The 18,238-nt window shown below is 46.1% G+C and overlaps 1 protein-coding gene across 2 annotated transcripts in view; it reads right to left on the bottom strand.

Annotated features, from left to right (window-relative positions):
• Positions 1-16,366, bottom strand: part of LOC133956504 (adenylate cyclase type 6-like) — a 38,613-nt gene extending 22,247 nt beyond the window's left edge. The window contains exons 1-3 of one of the 2 annotated variants that reach the window (XM_062391614.1): positions 16,168-16,366; positions 12,333-12,606; positions 11,295-12,234 (exon numbers count right to left, since the gene is read on the bottom strand). In XM_062391614.1, coding sequence (XP_062247598.1) covers positions 11,295-12,234; positions 12,333-12,352 — 960 coding nt within the window. In that variant the 5' untranslated portion in view covers positions 12,353-12,606; positions 16,168-16,366. The remainder of the gene's footprint in view (positions 1-11,294; positions 12,235-12,332; positions 12,607-16,167) is intronic. The other variant, XM_062391615.1, reaches the window with a different exon arrangement.
• Between the last annotated feature and the right edge of the window lie 1,872 nt (positions 16,367-18,238).

Genomic DNA, 18,238 nt, shown 5'->3' with positions numbered 1-18,238 from the left:
AATAGTTCACATCAGCAATGGATCATGGGGCAGCTCGCATGTGAAGGAGTTTGCTCACTGTGACAAATCCACAAGGAACCGGAACAGCTCTCAATAGGCCCAAGAATCCTACTCCGGATTGTGTAGTTCTTATAGAAGAGATAAAAAAGAAAGAAGGAAGTGTTCTGAGGATTTATTACCTCCGACAGAGTTTTTCTACTTCTACTTTTGTCTGATATTAAGCAGGATTACACAAAAAGTACAGGATGGATTACCACAAGACTTGATGGAGGGCTGCAGAATGGGTCAGGGAAGAAACCATTAAGTTTTGGTGTGGATCCAGGAATTCTCTTTCACTTTCTTTAACGTTGTGATATGGGGTGTTTTTGATCATTTTCCTTAATTAAACCACAAACAAACAGACAAAGGTAAAAACAATACCTCCATGACAGTATGAAGTGTTTTGGTTCACCCTCGCTGTTCTTAGCATCCGTTTAGCTACCAAGCAACTGTCTCCACCACAGGAGTTGGTAAGGAGCAGAAACGGAGCTAAAATCCGACTTGTGTTTGCCAAGTGGACGGAGACATGACTCAAAACGGATGATGGTTAAGCTCTGTCAGCCAAATATGTAAATAAGCAGTGGTTTGGCAACTGGTTTGCCATAGGAGGTGAGTAAGTGATGGTACAGTAGGTGTCGTGTGTGTGGTGCCCACAGTCGGAAGGATGTGACTAATTATCAACACTCAAAGCCAATTCCATTTCAAAAAGAACAATCTTAATCAAACTGGCTGAGGTTTCTGCAGAGAGCCACATGCCCGTGTCTCTTTTCTTTTTCTCACTTTGTTCACACAACACAGCGGCAGGTGACCTGTCCCCTCTGCTAATCGCTTTTAGAGAGTTGACTTTGAAGGCATCAGTCATTATGCATGGGAGATGGAGATGTGATGAGGATTTTATATTTATACTGTAACACCATCTCTCTCTCTCTCTCTCTCTCTCTCTCTCTCTCTCTCTCTCTCTCTCTCTCTCTCTCTCTCTCTCTCTCTCTCTCTCTCTGCGTGTGCTTCCTTCTCAGTCTTGTGAAAGGTTCTGCTTAGTGTTGGCCCGAGACTCACACCCACAGAGACTGTGAATTATCAGAGACGGCAGCGCAGCTTTCACTTAGCAACTATCACCCACATTCCACAGCCTGGCTCCAAAGACCTGCAGCCCCCCCACCCAGGTTCAGGGAGGGTGCAGCGGGGGGGGCCTGCCGAGGAGGGTTAGGGTAAACCAACAAACCAAAGTAAGAATATGTATTATACGTATTATTTTCATGACTTGTTTGCAACCTATGATCACAGCTGCAAACTGGAGGAGCGCTCAGATACCACAGAGGCTTACGCCCCATCTCGCGTTTTAAAGAAAACTCCTGGATCCGCCCGTTTATCTGGATCCACTACAACGTTTAATGGGAAGTTGAAGTCCAAAGTGTTCGTGTAAATCTCATGAAAAATGAAACAAATGCAAAATGATGACCATAAGTAGGTTAGGAAAATCTCCGTTTAATTCTCACTTATTAGTAAATGGAAATATTTCTGATAGAACGTAGTCTACGATCAATTAAATCTTCGCCTCTCAAGCACTAATCAATTACTAATGTACAAAAAAGTTCAAATCCTGGTTGGAGTGCAGGATGTTGGAGTGTGTGGAGATGGCATGATCTCCCCGTGTGTGTGTGTGGGGGGGGGGTCTCTCCACTCCGACTACCTTCCACAGTCCACATACATGAAGATTTGTGTTAAATAGATTGTATTTAATGGTATATGAGAATGTGATTGGTTGTTTGTCATGGTTGTATGACAGCCCTGAAACCAAAGTTCATTCAAGAATATCCCATCGAATAAAAAGGATGTCTTTAGGAAAGATCTACGACAGCCTTAGTCTTGTGTGATCCTTTCCACTTCTATCTGACATCTCAACATCTGTAAAGAACATTTTTCACAATTTCCTGATCTATTATTGACCAAATAACTAAGTTTAATTGATAATACACAAAAAATGATTAGTTTAAAGACGACTGGATGACTATTGATTGTGGGAGGAGTTTAACAAACTGTCAATTGACTGACTGGTCCTTACTGCGCTGTTTAACTTCAAACAGCCCAGAGCTGCTGCAGACGACAGAGGTCACTTCACGCTGACTTGGAATAAAATCATTAAGCCGGAGAGAAGAACTGACCAGTAAAAAAAAAGAAGGTGATTTTATAAGACATTTTCTCCAGAGGGAGCAATGACTGATGGGATATTGTTGTTGAAATGGGGCCAACAAGAGTGCAGGACTGCCTTTGAGGAACATCTGGAACCCCTTAGAACATCTGTGTTGGATCAGGCTCTATAAAAACACACTGTCGCACCAAAAAACACAATGACAGTGCTTTACTTGTGACAAAACATAAGAGTCTCTCCCGTAGGTTCCCCCCTTATCTGTCCCCGAGAGCGCTGCTTATTTATTTCCATATTCTTTTATTTATTCCCTCCCTCCTTCTCACGCTCCTCCTCGCGCTCGCTGTCACTTTTAGCCTTTGTTACAGACTCTGTGAATGTGTGTGCGGTGCCAGGCAGCTGCTGGGTTTGTGTACTCAGCCTGAGCCTCGTGTCTACACACAGCTCGCACTGCCCTTATCTGAAATGACCAGAACCACATCAGCAGATAAGGAGTCAAGTCGCTCCCTCACTGGGTCGCTCGACACTACACACAGACTGGAGGTGAGACGCACAACAGGCAGGCATTTGTGTATCACCCCGGAAAAAAGCGTTACATAAAAAACTCTATCTACTCACCACTATGCCGATGGGGGGGGGGGAGAGAGAGAAGTGTTTGATTCCCCAACAGACTTCTGGAGGCTCAGGGGTAAACAGTGTTAGGGCGGAATCCAAAACAATTGAAGTAACTGGAGACCAAAGCTTCAGACCTAATAAAACAACATAACAGGCCTCCATTCTTCTCTGGTGGTGTCATCCAAGTGTCCACAAGCCCCGACATTCATATTCGACTCGAAACTGCGTCATTGACACCATGTTTTCAGCCTAAAAGTCCACCAGAAGTGGCAAGACAGTTTCAATCAGCTGACTATTAGGATTAAAGCTTGACCTAAATACCCTTGTTTTGAGTGGAATATAACGGGGGCTTGTGGACACTTGGATGACACCACACGAGCAGTATGGAGGCATGTTGTGTTGTTTCTGTTGTTTTATTACATCTGAAACTTTGGTCACCGGTTACTTCAATTGTGTTGGATTCTGCTCTAGCAAAGTTTACCCCTGAGACTCCAGAAGTGTTGTGTGGACTCACCAACTCCATCGGCATAGTGGTGAGTAGATGATGAGTACATTTTCATTTCTGGGTGAACTATAGTTGTGCATTGAACCAATAAATGGATCGGGTTCTAATTTCTATTATATTTTTCTGTCTTTTAAAGTGGTTTCCAATGAAGAGAAAAAGAAGCCTCCTGCAGGGCTATAAAGACGCATGATTTATACATCATTTACTCTTAGCGAACAATAAAACAATAAAACCTCCAGACTTTTTCGTAACCCTTTAATTCAGTCCTATAAAAGATGCAGTTTACTCTAGACTCCATTAGCAGCCCTGGTCCTGGAACTTCTGGAGGAAGTGTGTATCTAAGTAAAATATATGACACTTAACTAACATGTGATGCACAAGATAAATCACAAATAGATCAGGAAATGTGTAGTGGACATGTCCTGTTATTTTACAACAGGAAATGGTGGGGGGTTTTTTAGGCTAAAACCGGCTGACCCTCTTATTTCTCATCTAAAAACATTGTCTGACCGGCAGACAGTGATTTATTGTGCGACGTTTCGGTACTAGACAGCTTGTGTACGTATTCATAGGCCACTCCCTATTCAAGATGGCTTCTCATTATCACAAAATGTTTGTCTGATGAAGGTCTTGCACCGAAACGTCACAGTATAATAAATCACACCTTAGACAGTGATTTTTCATCTGCTCGTCCCTCTCCTACACACCTGTTCCCTGAGATGGAGGTGCAAAGGATTTTTTTAATTTTTGAGTCATCTAGAAACATAAAAGTGACTGAAGACACATGGCTTCCTAATGATAATTTGACTTTTCAGCGTTTCCTCAGACATCTTTGAATGTTAACAGAGCCGTCAGAGAAACACAAAACCATACGTGTTACATGATTAATGTAAAGCCAGGTGGGAGCGGTTACTTGTAACGTAAAGACGGTTATCCTGATCATACTCCTCAGTCAGGCTTTTTGTAAACATGGAGCGGGGACATGCTGGGGGGGGGGGGGGGGGCCAACACAGACAAACTACACACCACACACGCACACTTCTGTTGGCAACCAGGCGGGTGTGACTTCTGTGGAGAGAGTGTGACTATAAAAGCTTTCTGGCTTTGGAGATTGTATTTGTAGTTGAAGAATAACACAATCTGCATAAAATAGGCGTTTTAGGAAATATTTTTGTAATGAGGAAATTAAAAAAATATTTTAACAATATTATCAAGTTCTTTTGGAGAGCAAGGGACCCCTGGGGGGCTGCCGGGGTTCGCACGCTGCGGACACACAACAGGTTCAGGGGGAAACTGCTGCGATCACACAAGAGGAGTGTGAACATTACAAGAACGTAAGAGGAGTTGTAATTAGCGATGAACCCAATTATCTGTGCTGGAAGACAGAAGACACACAAGCTCTACTATTCAACCAGGACTCGTTTCCTCGAGTGTTTCTTTGAGGCCTAAAAACACATCCTGCGTTTTCCACAGCACGGGGACGACAAACATGCACAGTCATCGTGAGCTGACCAGAGATAAGCTTCCCTGTACCAGACAACTGGCAAACAACATCCTGTGCACCCCCCCCCCACCCCCTCTCATCTCCCCCGCCACCTCCACTCGTATGACCTCTCCTCTGTCATCGCCATGTTTAATTATGGACTGTCTCATTTCAACAGCAGTGGGGGGGGTTCAAACAGAGTCCACGTCCCTCAGACCCCTCGGACGCTCCGGCTCTCAGATTCGCAGATGGAGAGGGAAAACGGCAGAAATCAATTTTGACCTGATCCTTTCTTGAATCACTTGAAGCAGCAGTTACCACTCTGCCCAGCGTCAGGCGGAACTGGTCTCAGCTCCTTGAGTTGTAGTTGTTTCCATGACAACGGCTGGGGCCAACTGAACACAGGCGCTGAGCGAAGACACACATCGCAATGCTGTTTGTTCCCCATCATTCCCAGAAGTGACGCAAAACTGATAACCTTCTCACGCGCCCTTATTGGTCGACGTACAGACGTACTAGCGGTAGTTGTGCGTGTGTGTGTTTGTGTGTCTGTGTGTGTATAGTGTATAGTGTATAAACTGTAGCTGTGTAAGTAGCTAGAACCAGGAGATAGCAAATTAATTATCTATTTTTCAATAAATGTGTCTGTTCGGTATTTGTGTGAACACTCAGGAACAGATAGCCTGATTAGCCTGGTGGGGGTCATTAAGAGGCATTCAACAAATGAGATGAAAAGTGTTTCAGAACCAACTCATCAACCCTATGACCAATTCATACCGAACCCTAACCTCAACCAGGACCTCAGGAATCTCAGTTTTGCCTCCTGAGCACTGGGCTTTTCTGGAGGCGGAGTCCGTATATAAGACAGAATTATGGACACTGAAGAAAACTGTGTGGAAACAAGACGTTTACCGATCATCACACATTCATACTCTCACATTCACTGCAACCTCGGGAGCCTTTGAGTAAAGCTGTAGCGTGTGTGTGTGTGTGTGTGTGTGTGTACGTGTACGTGTGTGTGTGTGTGATCCCATCAGTCAGCACCCATCCCGGTCAGGAGCAAAGTGTACATGTGACAGGTATCCTCGTTAAAATGCTGCTGCGGCGTTAAACACACAAATTATTTATCAAGGAGGCTGTGGAGGGACTGTGTGGGGAGAATATCGGATTTTCGCCACCTCCTCCTCCTCCTCCTCCTTCGCGTGTACAGGGTGTCTTATTCTATAGCTGCAGCCTCGCACATGGTGGTGATCACCAGCTGACACTTCCTCCTCCGCTGGGATCCAAGTTTCCCATCTCAAAGCATCGAGCACACACACGGTTATTCCAGCACCTCGAGCTGCTGTGAAACTGTGAACATCTGATACGATGTGAGATCTGCTCTTATCAAAATACATTTATTCTCTCTGTAACATCCTGGAAATTAAAAAAAATAATAATCAGCAAGCAGCCATTTGGAAAATCGGACGCAAGACGATTTTAGACCTAAGTATGAAAGTGCATGAGCAGCACTTTGTTATTTAAACTAATTTCCCCTATCTTATCTAATGAATACAAAACACTTTAAACAGCTGGACAATGAGATCAGTGGAACCCAGAGCCCACATCAGGGCCTGGTTTGTCCTCCGTTCTGTCCAATGGGCTCTTAGGGTCCCAGTGTCTCTACTAGGATAAAAGATCAGAGGAAAAATACATCCCATTAAGACATTGTTGCTGTCTGTGTGTGTGTGTGTGTGTTTGCGTGAGAGAAAATGCACAACCCGTGTGCATGCAGAGAAAAGGGGGGAGGGGGTGTAGATCAACCTGCCTGTTGCTCTGACGCAGGCTCTGATAAGACTGTTCCATGTGACGCCACAGTTAGCAGAAACACACAGGGCCGGGTATTTTTAGGACCCAGTCTCTGACCTCTCACGGCCCTTGTGTCAACAACATCCACACAACAATGCGAGTCGCTGTCGGGGGAGAATAATGCCTGCGTGAGGAATTTTTTGGTGACAGAACAAACAAAAATGTCACTGATTTACCATATCATGTAAAATAAAATATGCACAGTGCACAGAATGCACTTGGTGCGAATCGTATTCGCCATTTTCAGACATGACCAGAGAATCGCATGTGAAGTTTATCCGTGCTCTGCCTTTCTCTACACGGACACAACAGCAACAAAACCTCTGCGTTATTCAGGCAGGAGATGGAGCAGCCTCATCTTCATCAATGTCTTAGACTTCACCTGTAGAAACCACAAGTCTGTATGATATGATAAGAAAACTGCGTTTTATTCTGGATGTCAGGAGGAGGACTACACAACCCACAATCCTCAGGTGTAGCAGCGAGAGCATTTCTGATCGGTGAAGCTTGCTGTCGACATGGAAATGTTTACCACAACCGCGAAAATCATATCAACTACAATATATAGCAACACTTTATCAACAAAGTTTACCTCAAGAAGAAGTGTTTATTTATTAGACAGGGATCATTCACAATGGTTTATGGGATGTGTAGTTCCTTCCCTGTTAAAATAATTGTGAACAAAATCTTGTACCTCTGCCTTTTTTTTTTTGTACATCTTCCAATAATAGTTTTGCTCAGAGTCAAATGTTTTATGGTCAGGCCTCCTCTCGTAGCTGGTTAGGCGGGTTCAAAACTTCAAACTATTTTTATTTTGAAGGAGTTTCTGAAATGAATAAAAGTAATTTACTGCTGGAACCAGAGCTGTTCTGAAAATGGGGCGGTTACCGTTACGCTCTGTAAGAGACAGGACGATGATCTGTGGTGTTATTATCCAGAGAAAAACAAACATTCAACTGAGACTGTTAGAGAAAGCGTCAACCATAACCATGTTTGTGTGTGTGTGTGTGTGTGTGTATTGATGGCTGACTGGGTGGAACACACATATGTACTGTACCGCTGTGGCTAATTGATTCCAGCTGAGGAGTCCAAGGATCAGAGGAATGGTGACACAGACACCGGGGAGCGCGCTGCACTTGTAACCGGACACCAGGGATTTAAAAAACCACTGTTCCTGTTCAAACTGTAACAAAACTGCTGCCTGTTTATGAAAGCAGCCCTGCATATGATAAGAAGGCGGGCTCAAACCCTACATAGATGGAAAGTAGGAGATAATGTGGGTTATGGTGATCCTGCTGGGACACTCGATTCTGCTGTCCGCAGCTGTAAAAACACGCATACAGATCCACGCCAAGAGAAATAGAGCTCCAGAAACAACCAGATGGACCGCATGTGCTTTGAGATGTTTGAAGGCATCGAGGGTCATACATTTCAAGAGCCGAACATGAGCAGACTCTTCATAAAGCGTATGGACAGCATCAAGATGTCTGTTAGGGGCCTCAGCTGCAACTACACAACACATTCTGTAGATTCACTGAATAAAAAACGCACAACGCGCGACGGCTACAAAATGCTAAATCTGGAGAACCTCACGTGACAGGACCTGAGCGGTTGTAGCTCCGACAGGCGACTGCACATAGAGAGACACTGATTGATCAAACCGGTTTGTGAGAGTCTTAATGATTGTTGATGCTGCTCGGCTTCTCGTGAGGTGGTCACAGTGCTGCTGACTCACTTGTGGCAGCCCTGACATTGACCTCTGACCCTTTGCCCTGAGCGTGTGAGGCACCATCCATGTGTTTACTGTGTGCCCCTCGTATGTGAGTCATTAATCCTCCAATTGTAAATTAACTCAATCGGATCAAAGTTCAAATGACAATTCAAAGGTTTTTGGGAAAATCTAAATCCCAAACGTTACAATGGTTAGGTTTTCATCTGGATTGATTTGTTTATGGGCTTTTTCAGCAGGATTATGCAAAATCTACTGGACCGATATCTATGAGACCTGGTGGACGGATACAACATGGGTCAAAGAAGAACCCTTTTGTGTGTGAATCCACAAATATAAGCTTTCATAACATTTTTCTGTGGATCTTAACGAAGAAAATCAGCCATATTCAGGCTGTTGGTGTCTGTGTGTAATTTTGTGCACTAATATGCAAACTATGAGGAGACTGTTGGACCTTTGCAGAGGTATTAGAATCTACTGATTGCCATTCTAGTTCTGATAATGGAATAATCATCATCTTCTTTTTTTAACATTCGCTGATCCTCGCTTCTCAAATGAAAGGGTTTGATGCTTTTTTTGTAAACCGACTCCTGGTTTTGGACGGTTGGTTTGACAAATCAAGAAATTTGAGACATTGGGATAAATAGGATGGTGGACGTTTTTTTGAGAGGGAGACGATGTGGGGGCTTAGAGGTTTAGTTTCTACATGGATTTGAAAATGAGCGCAGCGCAGCTTCTCGGATTCCCACTGATGGGGACCGCCCACCTTTGATTAGAGGGTGTTAGGAATCAGGTTCAACCCATAAATGTAGATTTTAAGACCAGCATTAATGTATTTCATCGAAAAAGTCATATCATTTAGTTTACATCTCCAAAAAACCCTTTTAGGTTAAAGAATAATCAAGAAAATAACAATCTGTTGTCGTCTTAAATGCAACAAAAATAATTTATGCTACATGAGGAGAGATTTAAACCCCGCCCCCCTTCGTGATATAGAAGAGAAATCCAGAATCTGGTCCCAGTCCCAGTCAACAATAACTTCTCGACTACACAGATCCATTCACAGTTCCCTGTTTAAACCTGCACAGGCCACGGTGAAAAGAGGATGTGCATTCACACCGCCTCTCTCACACACAACTCTCTCATTATGCACACCCATCAACAGAAACCCAGTGAGGTTAATGAGTAACTGCAGAAAGAGGAAACACTCGTGCACAAGCGTGAAGCAGTGATTGATGACGCTGTATCACTGTGTCACATTGCACACAGACGACCTCGGGAATAAACAGCATTGCTGAGCTGCAGCCATCTCATGACATTCATTCACTTAATGACGGCAAACACTGTTGGTGCCTGTGATGGATTGTGCTCGGCTGTATCATGCATCATGTTACTGAGTTCCCACGAATCGCCGACCTGCTCCTGTACTTCACCGACTCATTTATAATACACAAGGAATCCAGCGAACGTGTGAGAGGACATGTTGCCGAATGCTTTCTGCAGCGGCAGAGACGTTAGAGTGACTATCAGCGCCTCATCACAAAGTCCTATATCCCGTTATTGTTTTCATGTACTGGTCTTCCCATTATAACTTTCCCCCCGGGAGCTGGACATTTGGGAAACAGCTCCGGCCAAATGGAGCGGTCACCGTACTGTGGCCTGACCCCCCCCCCCCGCCCCCGTCACCCCCGTCATCCCACCCTTGGAGAAACGTACAAAGTGTCTCTTGTGTGTGTCGCACAGAGACCTGAGTGATACAGCTTTATATCATCATATTCTCCCACTGTCGCACAACAAGCAGACACACACACACGTACAAACACTGAGAGCCGTCCGGCCGGGGCGCTTCATTCAGCCCACTGACCTTCAGCAAGCGCCTTGGTCCTTGGCGTGACACACAAACAACACACTGTACAGAGAGAGCGGTGAGCTGCACAGTAAATATAAATACACAGATACAACATGGTGACATCCACAGCAGAGAGCAGTGAGACAGTGTGTGTGCTGCATCAGCTGTGCAGCCTGTTCACACGGTATCAGCCCATCATACGTGTCATATCGAACTTTTAAACGCAGCCACACATGATGGCACATAAAATGTCCACTTGTATCAAACTGGAGTGGCAGAGCGCACAAAACTCCGCCAAGGCCCAACACTCCTTTTTAATCTAATCAAGCTGCACCAAATTTCACAACCACTCATGGACATCAGTCCCCTAAATGTGCCTGATTATTTTCATCAAGATCTGTGAATTGTTCTCTGGGATCCGCACTAAAGCTCAATCGGTTCCTCCCTGACACAAATCCCATTTTTACAGAAAGTTAGACGGAAGTACGTTGGGTAGTTTTTGTGTAATCTCTTAAACTGCTTTCAGACGTGCACCACGCTTCATGAGTGAAACGTAAATGTCCAAGTGAGAATCTCCGAAGTTTCTACAGAGTTTATTCGCCTGACCGTAGAAATCCAGGTGACGTCGATGTGACAACACAACGACAGACACAAAAATAAAGTGTTGATAAGAGACGACAACGGTGCCGTGGGTGATGCAGTCTTATGGAGTGCCCATAAGACTGGTGCAGTATATTAATACAGTGCATTTACCATTTAGAGCACACTGTTAAACTACTGCATGTGTGTGAGAGGTGTCTCTTCTAGTGACAAACCCACAGCACATTATCATTTAGCACTGTTGTGCTCATTGTTTTGGACAAATATATCCATCCCTAGACCTCGTGGAGATGGACTTGAATAATGCTCGGCTGCACAACACACATTTTTGTGCTGATTAATCAGAAATCAGTCGGAGAATCTACAGGAGGCCATTTGCACATCTGAATGAGAAACAACAGAGAGAGAAGAACGAGGACAGTTTTTGTCCTGTTCAGGTCGGCCATGATAAACAGAGTCAAACCGTGGAGCTCCTCTCACCTGTTTCCAGAGGAACGGGTCCTCCTGGTTGAGCTGCCAGGTGGTGACCACGTGGATGATGGACAGCACCGCGCCGCTCACCACCGCCGCTCTCATCCTCACGGGCAGCAGCGTGTAGATGATGTAGATGAAGAACACGGACCACCATATGCCCTCCGAGGCGCTCCTGGGCGCCACCATGAGCACCCCGAACACCTGCACCGACACCAGCACTCCGATCACCAGGTAACTGACCATCCACATGTAGTCCTGGTGGAAGCCGTTGCGGTTGCAAACCACCATGAGAGCCATGAAGAGCGCCATCGCCACGGACAGTGCCGACGAGTAGGCCACGTGAGGGGCGGCGTGGACACAGTGGAAGGTCAGCATGATGCCGCACACGATCACAAGCACCCCCATGAGCATCGTCAGGGAGCTCTGGTTCAGCCTAAAGAAGTAACGCTGGTACAGGCGCTCCAGTTTGCGGGACTGGAATTTCTTGGACTGGAACACTTGCACCACCCTGAGCCAGCAGTCCGCAGCCGTCAGCACCCCTGTTGCGCCGTTGGGACCCTCGTCGCCCATGTCCCCACTTCCTCCATTACATCCCCCTTTCCTTCCTTTCAGCTCCGCGTCCTCAAAGCCCAGGTCAACCGATTTCAGGCCCACGCCCTCCCCGGGAGCCCCTCCCCTTTTGCCGTAGTGGTCCTCCTGCCACCCGCAACGGACGCCAAAGTTGCCGCCGCCTCCCACAGCCCCTGCCACCCCTCCACGATGGTGCTGATGGAGGGGGGCACCGGAGGGGGGCTCCATAGCATCTGGGTCCCGCAGACAGCTCATGTAACGCGGGTTGCAGAGAGATGAGCCTCCCTTCCGTTTGGACTTCTTGCCATTGCGCTCCCCCCACGCAGTCTTTCGGTCGTCCACTCTGGCGACTAGGAAACCACTGAACCAGGACATTCTGTGAGAGCAGACAGAGACACAATCAGGTCAGAGACAGATAACAACAACTGGTATCATGTGAGAGAAGCGTTTCCTCCTCGGAAGTTGTTCATTTACCTGTTGGGGTTCTGGTACATGTCCCAGCCCTTGCCCTTGCAGCCGGTTCACTCATTTATCCCCCTGGGCGAAGTGTTGAAGAAGAGAGGAGGGTTGTGTCGAGGCCGCGCCGCAGAGCAGCAGGGTGGGGGGGAGGTGACTGGATGAGGTCAATATCAGCACCAGTCGCTTCACGAAGCTCCAGATGTCTGTGCCAGAGCCTGTGATCAGAGACCAAGGTTAATGAGGAGACCAATCTCTGCTTCCAGGCCTATTTCCACGGCTACTGCTGTGCCTGCAGAGAAAAACGCACAGTAGATGAGGAGTGAAACACAAGAAAAGTTGGTGCACTAACTTAGATCATATGAGACACATCACTGCGTAAGAATAAAGAGGAAGCCTTGTGATGTGTGTCAATCTCAGACTCACACTAATGAAAAAAGCCTGGTATCACGTTTAGCTCTTCCAATAACTTGTTAGCACAGAGCTCCTTTATCCCAAATCTGACAGGAAATGGAATGCTTCAGATTTTCTGCTAAATGCACATAAATCTAATTTCCTGGATAACCCCAGCTCACTTGAGATTTCATCTCATGCATGAAAACTGAGAATCAGAGGAGAAGAACAAGCTACTTACAAATCTATGGGGGCAGGAAGAGAGAGAGAGAGAGAGAGAGAGAGAGAGAGAGAGAGAGAGAGAGAGAGAGAGAGAAAGAGAGAGAGAGAGAGAGAGTAGGGGGAGTGGGAACCAAAATAGAATGCCGGACTGGGTTTTTTGAGGTGAACCAGAACTTGCTCATTTTGACCCTCATGCAAAACAACAACCCCCCCTCTGGTACAAACACATAACATCATTTTGGAGTCAGCTGTGCCGAAGTTAAGGACGGACCACTTCTGCTGCAGCTCTGTTTATTATCACGAGCAATGAGAGAAGAGGAGCAATAAATACAGATAAATGCAGCTGGACAACAGGATACTGTCAAGACAAATATCAAGAGAGTGACGGTGTGTACACCATGACAGGATCTGTGGCCCTCGCAGCATTAGATTAAACCAAAAGTCATTTGGGAATTAGTCAGAAATCCAGCTGCCAATGCTTCCCTTTGAGCATTATATACTATAGATACACACCATATGTTCATCACAGATGCACGTGTCTCTTACTGGATGAAATTCAGAGATTATAGAAAATATAATCTGTGAAAAATGTATTTTAAATTCCCATGGTTGTATCATTATTTTTTTAGCTTCTTTTTTTCCGCTCTTCCCTGCTGTCTCTCTAGAAAAACGGACACAAGGTTTCGTGGATGGATTACCACTGAACCTGGTGAAGGGATGTGGAATGGGTCAGGTGCAGCTCTGCATCCGGGGGTCAGACCAAGGATTTTGTTTTATCGCATTCTTTAAAGCCCGGGTTGGTAATCCTGGAGAAGCTAACGAGAGCAGGCTACTCTTTGAGACGATGCATCAGGTACAAGTCGCACCCTCCCCCATCGGCCCGCTCCTCACACCTAGAAGCCGACTGTTCCGCGACTCACGCGCTAACTTCTTGCGAACATCTCGGCTCCAGTGGAGTACGTCTCTCCAGGTTGTGACGACTCCCGTCCAGGCAGGGTGAGCGCAGGGAGGCAGGTCGGTTAGTGACGGAGCCAATCCTTTAATTCGGTCGTGATTCTCACAGTCCTGTGCCACAGATGCCGGTTTTTTTTTCATTGTGTAGAGCTCATGAGTCTCTGTTTTAACCTGCTTGATTTGGACCAGAATGTCGATACAAACCTGTGTCACCTAAGTGCCTTTTGGTTACTTTGCAACAGAATCTGTATCATGAGGCTACACTGTGGTCGTGGTTATTGTCCTGACATATAATATCTAAAATAATCCTGCCTAACGGACTTAAAGTGGGGCTGTGAGACTCAGCTGCACGTTCCTGTTGACCTGGTCACATATGACGGTATTTATATCTGCGGTGATGTCACCATAACATCCCTGAAGCTCTTTTATAATAGCAAATACAATAACAGTGTGGTGGAGTAATCATTCACTGTAAGTGCTGTTCATTTTCGTCCTGATTCGATTAAAAAACGTCCACATATGCCTCAGCAACTGCTACCAGCTGATCTTACCAGGCCTCCTCCTCCTCCTCCAGACGCCCCTGAGCTCCGTGCGGTGTGCAGAAACGCGCAAACGCAACGCGGCCGCGGCTACCGCTCTGCTGCAGCCGCTTCTCCTTCTGCTGCCGCCTCCTCGACCGGCATTTTCACCGGAGAGGCATGCTGGGCTGTCGAGGCAAAAATAGCTTTTCCTCGCTGTATGTCGCCTGCATGCATGCACCCTTCTCTGGCACGTATCCGTCCGAGCCGTGGTCCTCCTCCTCCTCCTCCCAGCTGGCAGCGGATCGACAAGATTCAAGGAGAACACCCCCTCCCTCCCTCCCCCTTCTCTCGCACACCTCCCCACCCCTCTGCTCCCACCTCACCCGGCTGCGTCCCTCACCCACCCCGCGGCACAAGGTCGACCAGCTTGTACCCTCTCGCAAAACGTTGCCAGTCGCTTTTCGGTGCGTGTTCGCGTGGTGCTGTTAAGCTGTGCTCTCCCGGTCGCCCCCCCCCCCCCCCCTTTCACCCCTCTACCATCCACTCCACTAGCGCTAGGATGGGGGAGGAGGTGGGGAAGCGAGGAAGCGAGGAAGGGGAAGGCGGAGGTGACTTGACTATTCCCGGGGGACATTTTCAACCGGACAGCCGCTACAGTACAGCATCAAATCATTCATTGTGCATGGGGCTTGCTGCAGTCAGACACATCCGAGGCTACCTCTCCCTCTATGTGTGTGTGTGTGTGTGTGTGTGAGTATGCGTGTTTGTGTGTGGCTCAGTTGTCAGCCAGATGATACAGATGCGTAAACAGAGATCGAAGATGCATGCAACACCTTGAGGAGTCGTTTTGTGCGTTTGTTCGCGTCCTCGTCTCTGATCATGTGCGGATGATGCGTTTGCGCCCCCATGCACGGGCAGGCAGGCCGTGCGTGAGGGCCCGCATTCAAACAGCGTAGGCTTCTTGTTACATAACACAGTGTCCTATGTGACAGCCATAGCGGGGACCACGAAACCATTCGTCCGGCGGCTCAAGTTAACGCACAAACACGCCTCTTCTCTCATGTCCGTGCGTAATTACGCATGTATTTATTTATATGTCACTGAAAATGCTCAATGTGCAGCGGAGCCATGTCGCTCCGGATTAGTGCAGAGGCGAGCACGGGTAAATAAACACATATAAACATGTTAGTGCTGCTGCACATTCCTCAGCATCAGTCGGTGGAGGGAGCACAATACTCCCATCATCTCCAAAACCCATGCAAAAGCGTGCGTGTGGAAAGAAGTGCGGTGTTTAACTTTAAAGTCCTGTTTTAAATATATTTGTCAGTGTGTATGTGCAGCTGGTGTGAATCACTGTGGAGCCTCTGCCTATGTGATGACACCCAGCAGGTCTGTCAGCTGGTACAGGAAACGCACTGGGATGCAGCTCATCCTTTTTTTACCCCCCTCGCACAGATATGTTGTTATTAGTGGAAAACATGAACTGACCGTGGATACACCAGTACAACCAGTAGCAGCAGCAGCAGTGGCAGCAGCAGCGGCACAGTGGAGCGGAGGCCTCACAGCAACTGTCGCCAGAAATGGTGGAGTGACAGACAAGTGGCAGAGGCGCTTCATTGCGTTCGTATGACAGAAGCGCGTATAACCTATTACATGTCGGCCTGCGGTGTGTGTGTGTGGGGGGGGGGGGGGGTGTGTGTGTGTGTGTGTGTGTGTGTGTGCGTGTGTGTAGCGGGGAACCGGGAGAGGACAGACGGACTCACCGTGATCATCTTCAGCCTCTGCTCCCCCGACAGCGCCGCGCAGCAGACTATCCGGATCCCGCGTACTCGTCTGTGCCAGCGTCCCGGCTGGAGGCACATCGGAAGCCTGGCTCTCCGGGGATGGTCACGGGTAAAGTGGTCACCCCTGCGCCTGGATCTCCTCCTGTCGTCTTCTCGCTCCACTCCCTTGCCTCTCCTCCCCCTGACCCTCTCGGCTCCAAGCACCAGCGTCGAGGCGAGGCGGGGAAGACAAACGCCACACTTCCGCTTTCTGATTTCAAAATAAAAACCCAAGTCTTAAAAGGTACTAGTTGAGGGAAGGGAGTTTTCAAAGTTGCAAGACCAAAATACAGGCCAGGGAAATGATACAAACTCTTAGATGTTCTGTAGTCAGAGTATGAACTACTCCCATCAGGTAGACACTTCTTGGTTCCAAATATAACAGGAAGAGATACCTGAACAGGTATAACAAGTTTCATGGAAATCCATACACTAATTCTTGCATAATCATGCTGACAATCATAAACCAACCAATCCACCAACCGAGACACAAACATGTGAAAATGGGTGATAAGCTGGGTGATAACCTTTTTTTAAACAAAGCATTTAAGAGATATATGATGCATTTAAAATGTCAATTAGATCTGAGGTAAAGTAAATATTATATAAATAGAATAGAATAAAGTATTCAATTTTAATCTAAGCTGAAGTGAATCAGGCCACATGTCATGTGCTGGAAAATTTTCTTTAGTAAGAGAACATGAAGTAAGTATCAGGAGCATCTACTGTGATGTCATGATCTATAAAATAAATAGTATTATTTTGTAATTTAGTGGTTGTACTGTAGATCAGTCTGCATCTGTTCAAAGTCATCATCAAAAAGGTCAATGTCTTATTTAACTTTGAATAGTATTGATTTAAATCAATTGTCAATAAATACACAGCAAAATAACTATGGCCATTTTGTCCATAGAAAACCAGAAATCATTGTGACAATTTATTCCTTATTTTTTTTTTAAACAAGTGCAACTCATATTAATATGTTTTGAGTTCATCACTATGTTGGTGATACTATACCTGCAGATGTGGACATATATCCCTGTGCAGGGTTTTTGCTGCTCTATTCTTTGCTCATTTCATCTGCTTCATGTCTCGAAAAATCCATCTTTACTTCTATATCTCTTTCTTCGACTTTTCTCTAGAGGGGTTTTCAGGGAAAGTTCCTGTATCATATGTTGTGCAGATGAAAAGCACCTGACAAAATAATTGATAGTGAGCTTTATAAATTAAATTGATTGGACTCAATTGCATTACATGTAAAAAAAAAAAAATCCCTTGCACCACTTTTTGCTCACTTTTGCGATTGAGCTTTTATCTTGAAATGAAAATCCACGCAGTTCCGGTATGTTGCTGTCTAACTCTGGCAACTTGATGCAGCCCAGGCGCGCCGCCGCTCACACCACTCACATTCCCACTGTTAGTAACTCGGCACTCCCCCTGGAGGTGACCACTGACAGTGCACTCCTGCTCGAGTCCCAGAGGGAGAGAACAGGGATGCAGAGGGAGGTGAAGTCTTCACCTCCACCTACATGTTTGTTTTTATCCCTCTTACAGTTTGTCAACCTCTTCACATGGGGCCCTGACCACATGTCTCTAACCAGACATGTGGCAGGCCCCTGCTCAACGAGAGGCCTGTTCTATTTTCACTCTAGCGTCAGGAAATAATAACGTGCATTTTTCTCCCTGTTTCTTTTGTCTTTTATACAATAAACTATCAATTGATTATTATTAAATAATCTGTAATTTAAGTGAGTTAATTGCTTGACACACCCACAATAAATTAAATAGTTTGGTAAAGCACCTGCCAATAAATATAAACAGTTCAGTTCTTTAAAGTAGAAATTCAAGTGCTGCAAATTCCAGAACATATAATAATAATATATATCAACCGAAATTACATAAATATATACTGTATATATAAATACAGTTGCCGGTCAAAACTATAGATCGAATATAAAGGTGGACAACATGACAGTTCCCCTAAAGTGAAGCCAATGCATATATATCACCA

Source organism: Platichthys flesus, chromosome 7 (genome assembly GCF_949316205.1).
Source record: "Platichthys flesus chromosome 7, fPlaFle2.1, whole genome shotgun sequence".
NCBI lineage: Eukaryota > Metazoa > Chordata > Actinopteri > Pleuronectiformes > Pleuronectidae > Platichthys > Platichthys flesus.
The sequence above is the reverse complement of the archived record's forward strand: the minus strand, read 5'-3'. Positions and strand labels throughout refer to the sequence as shown.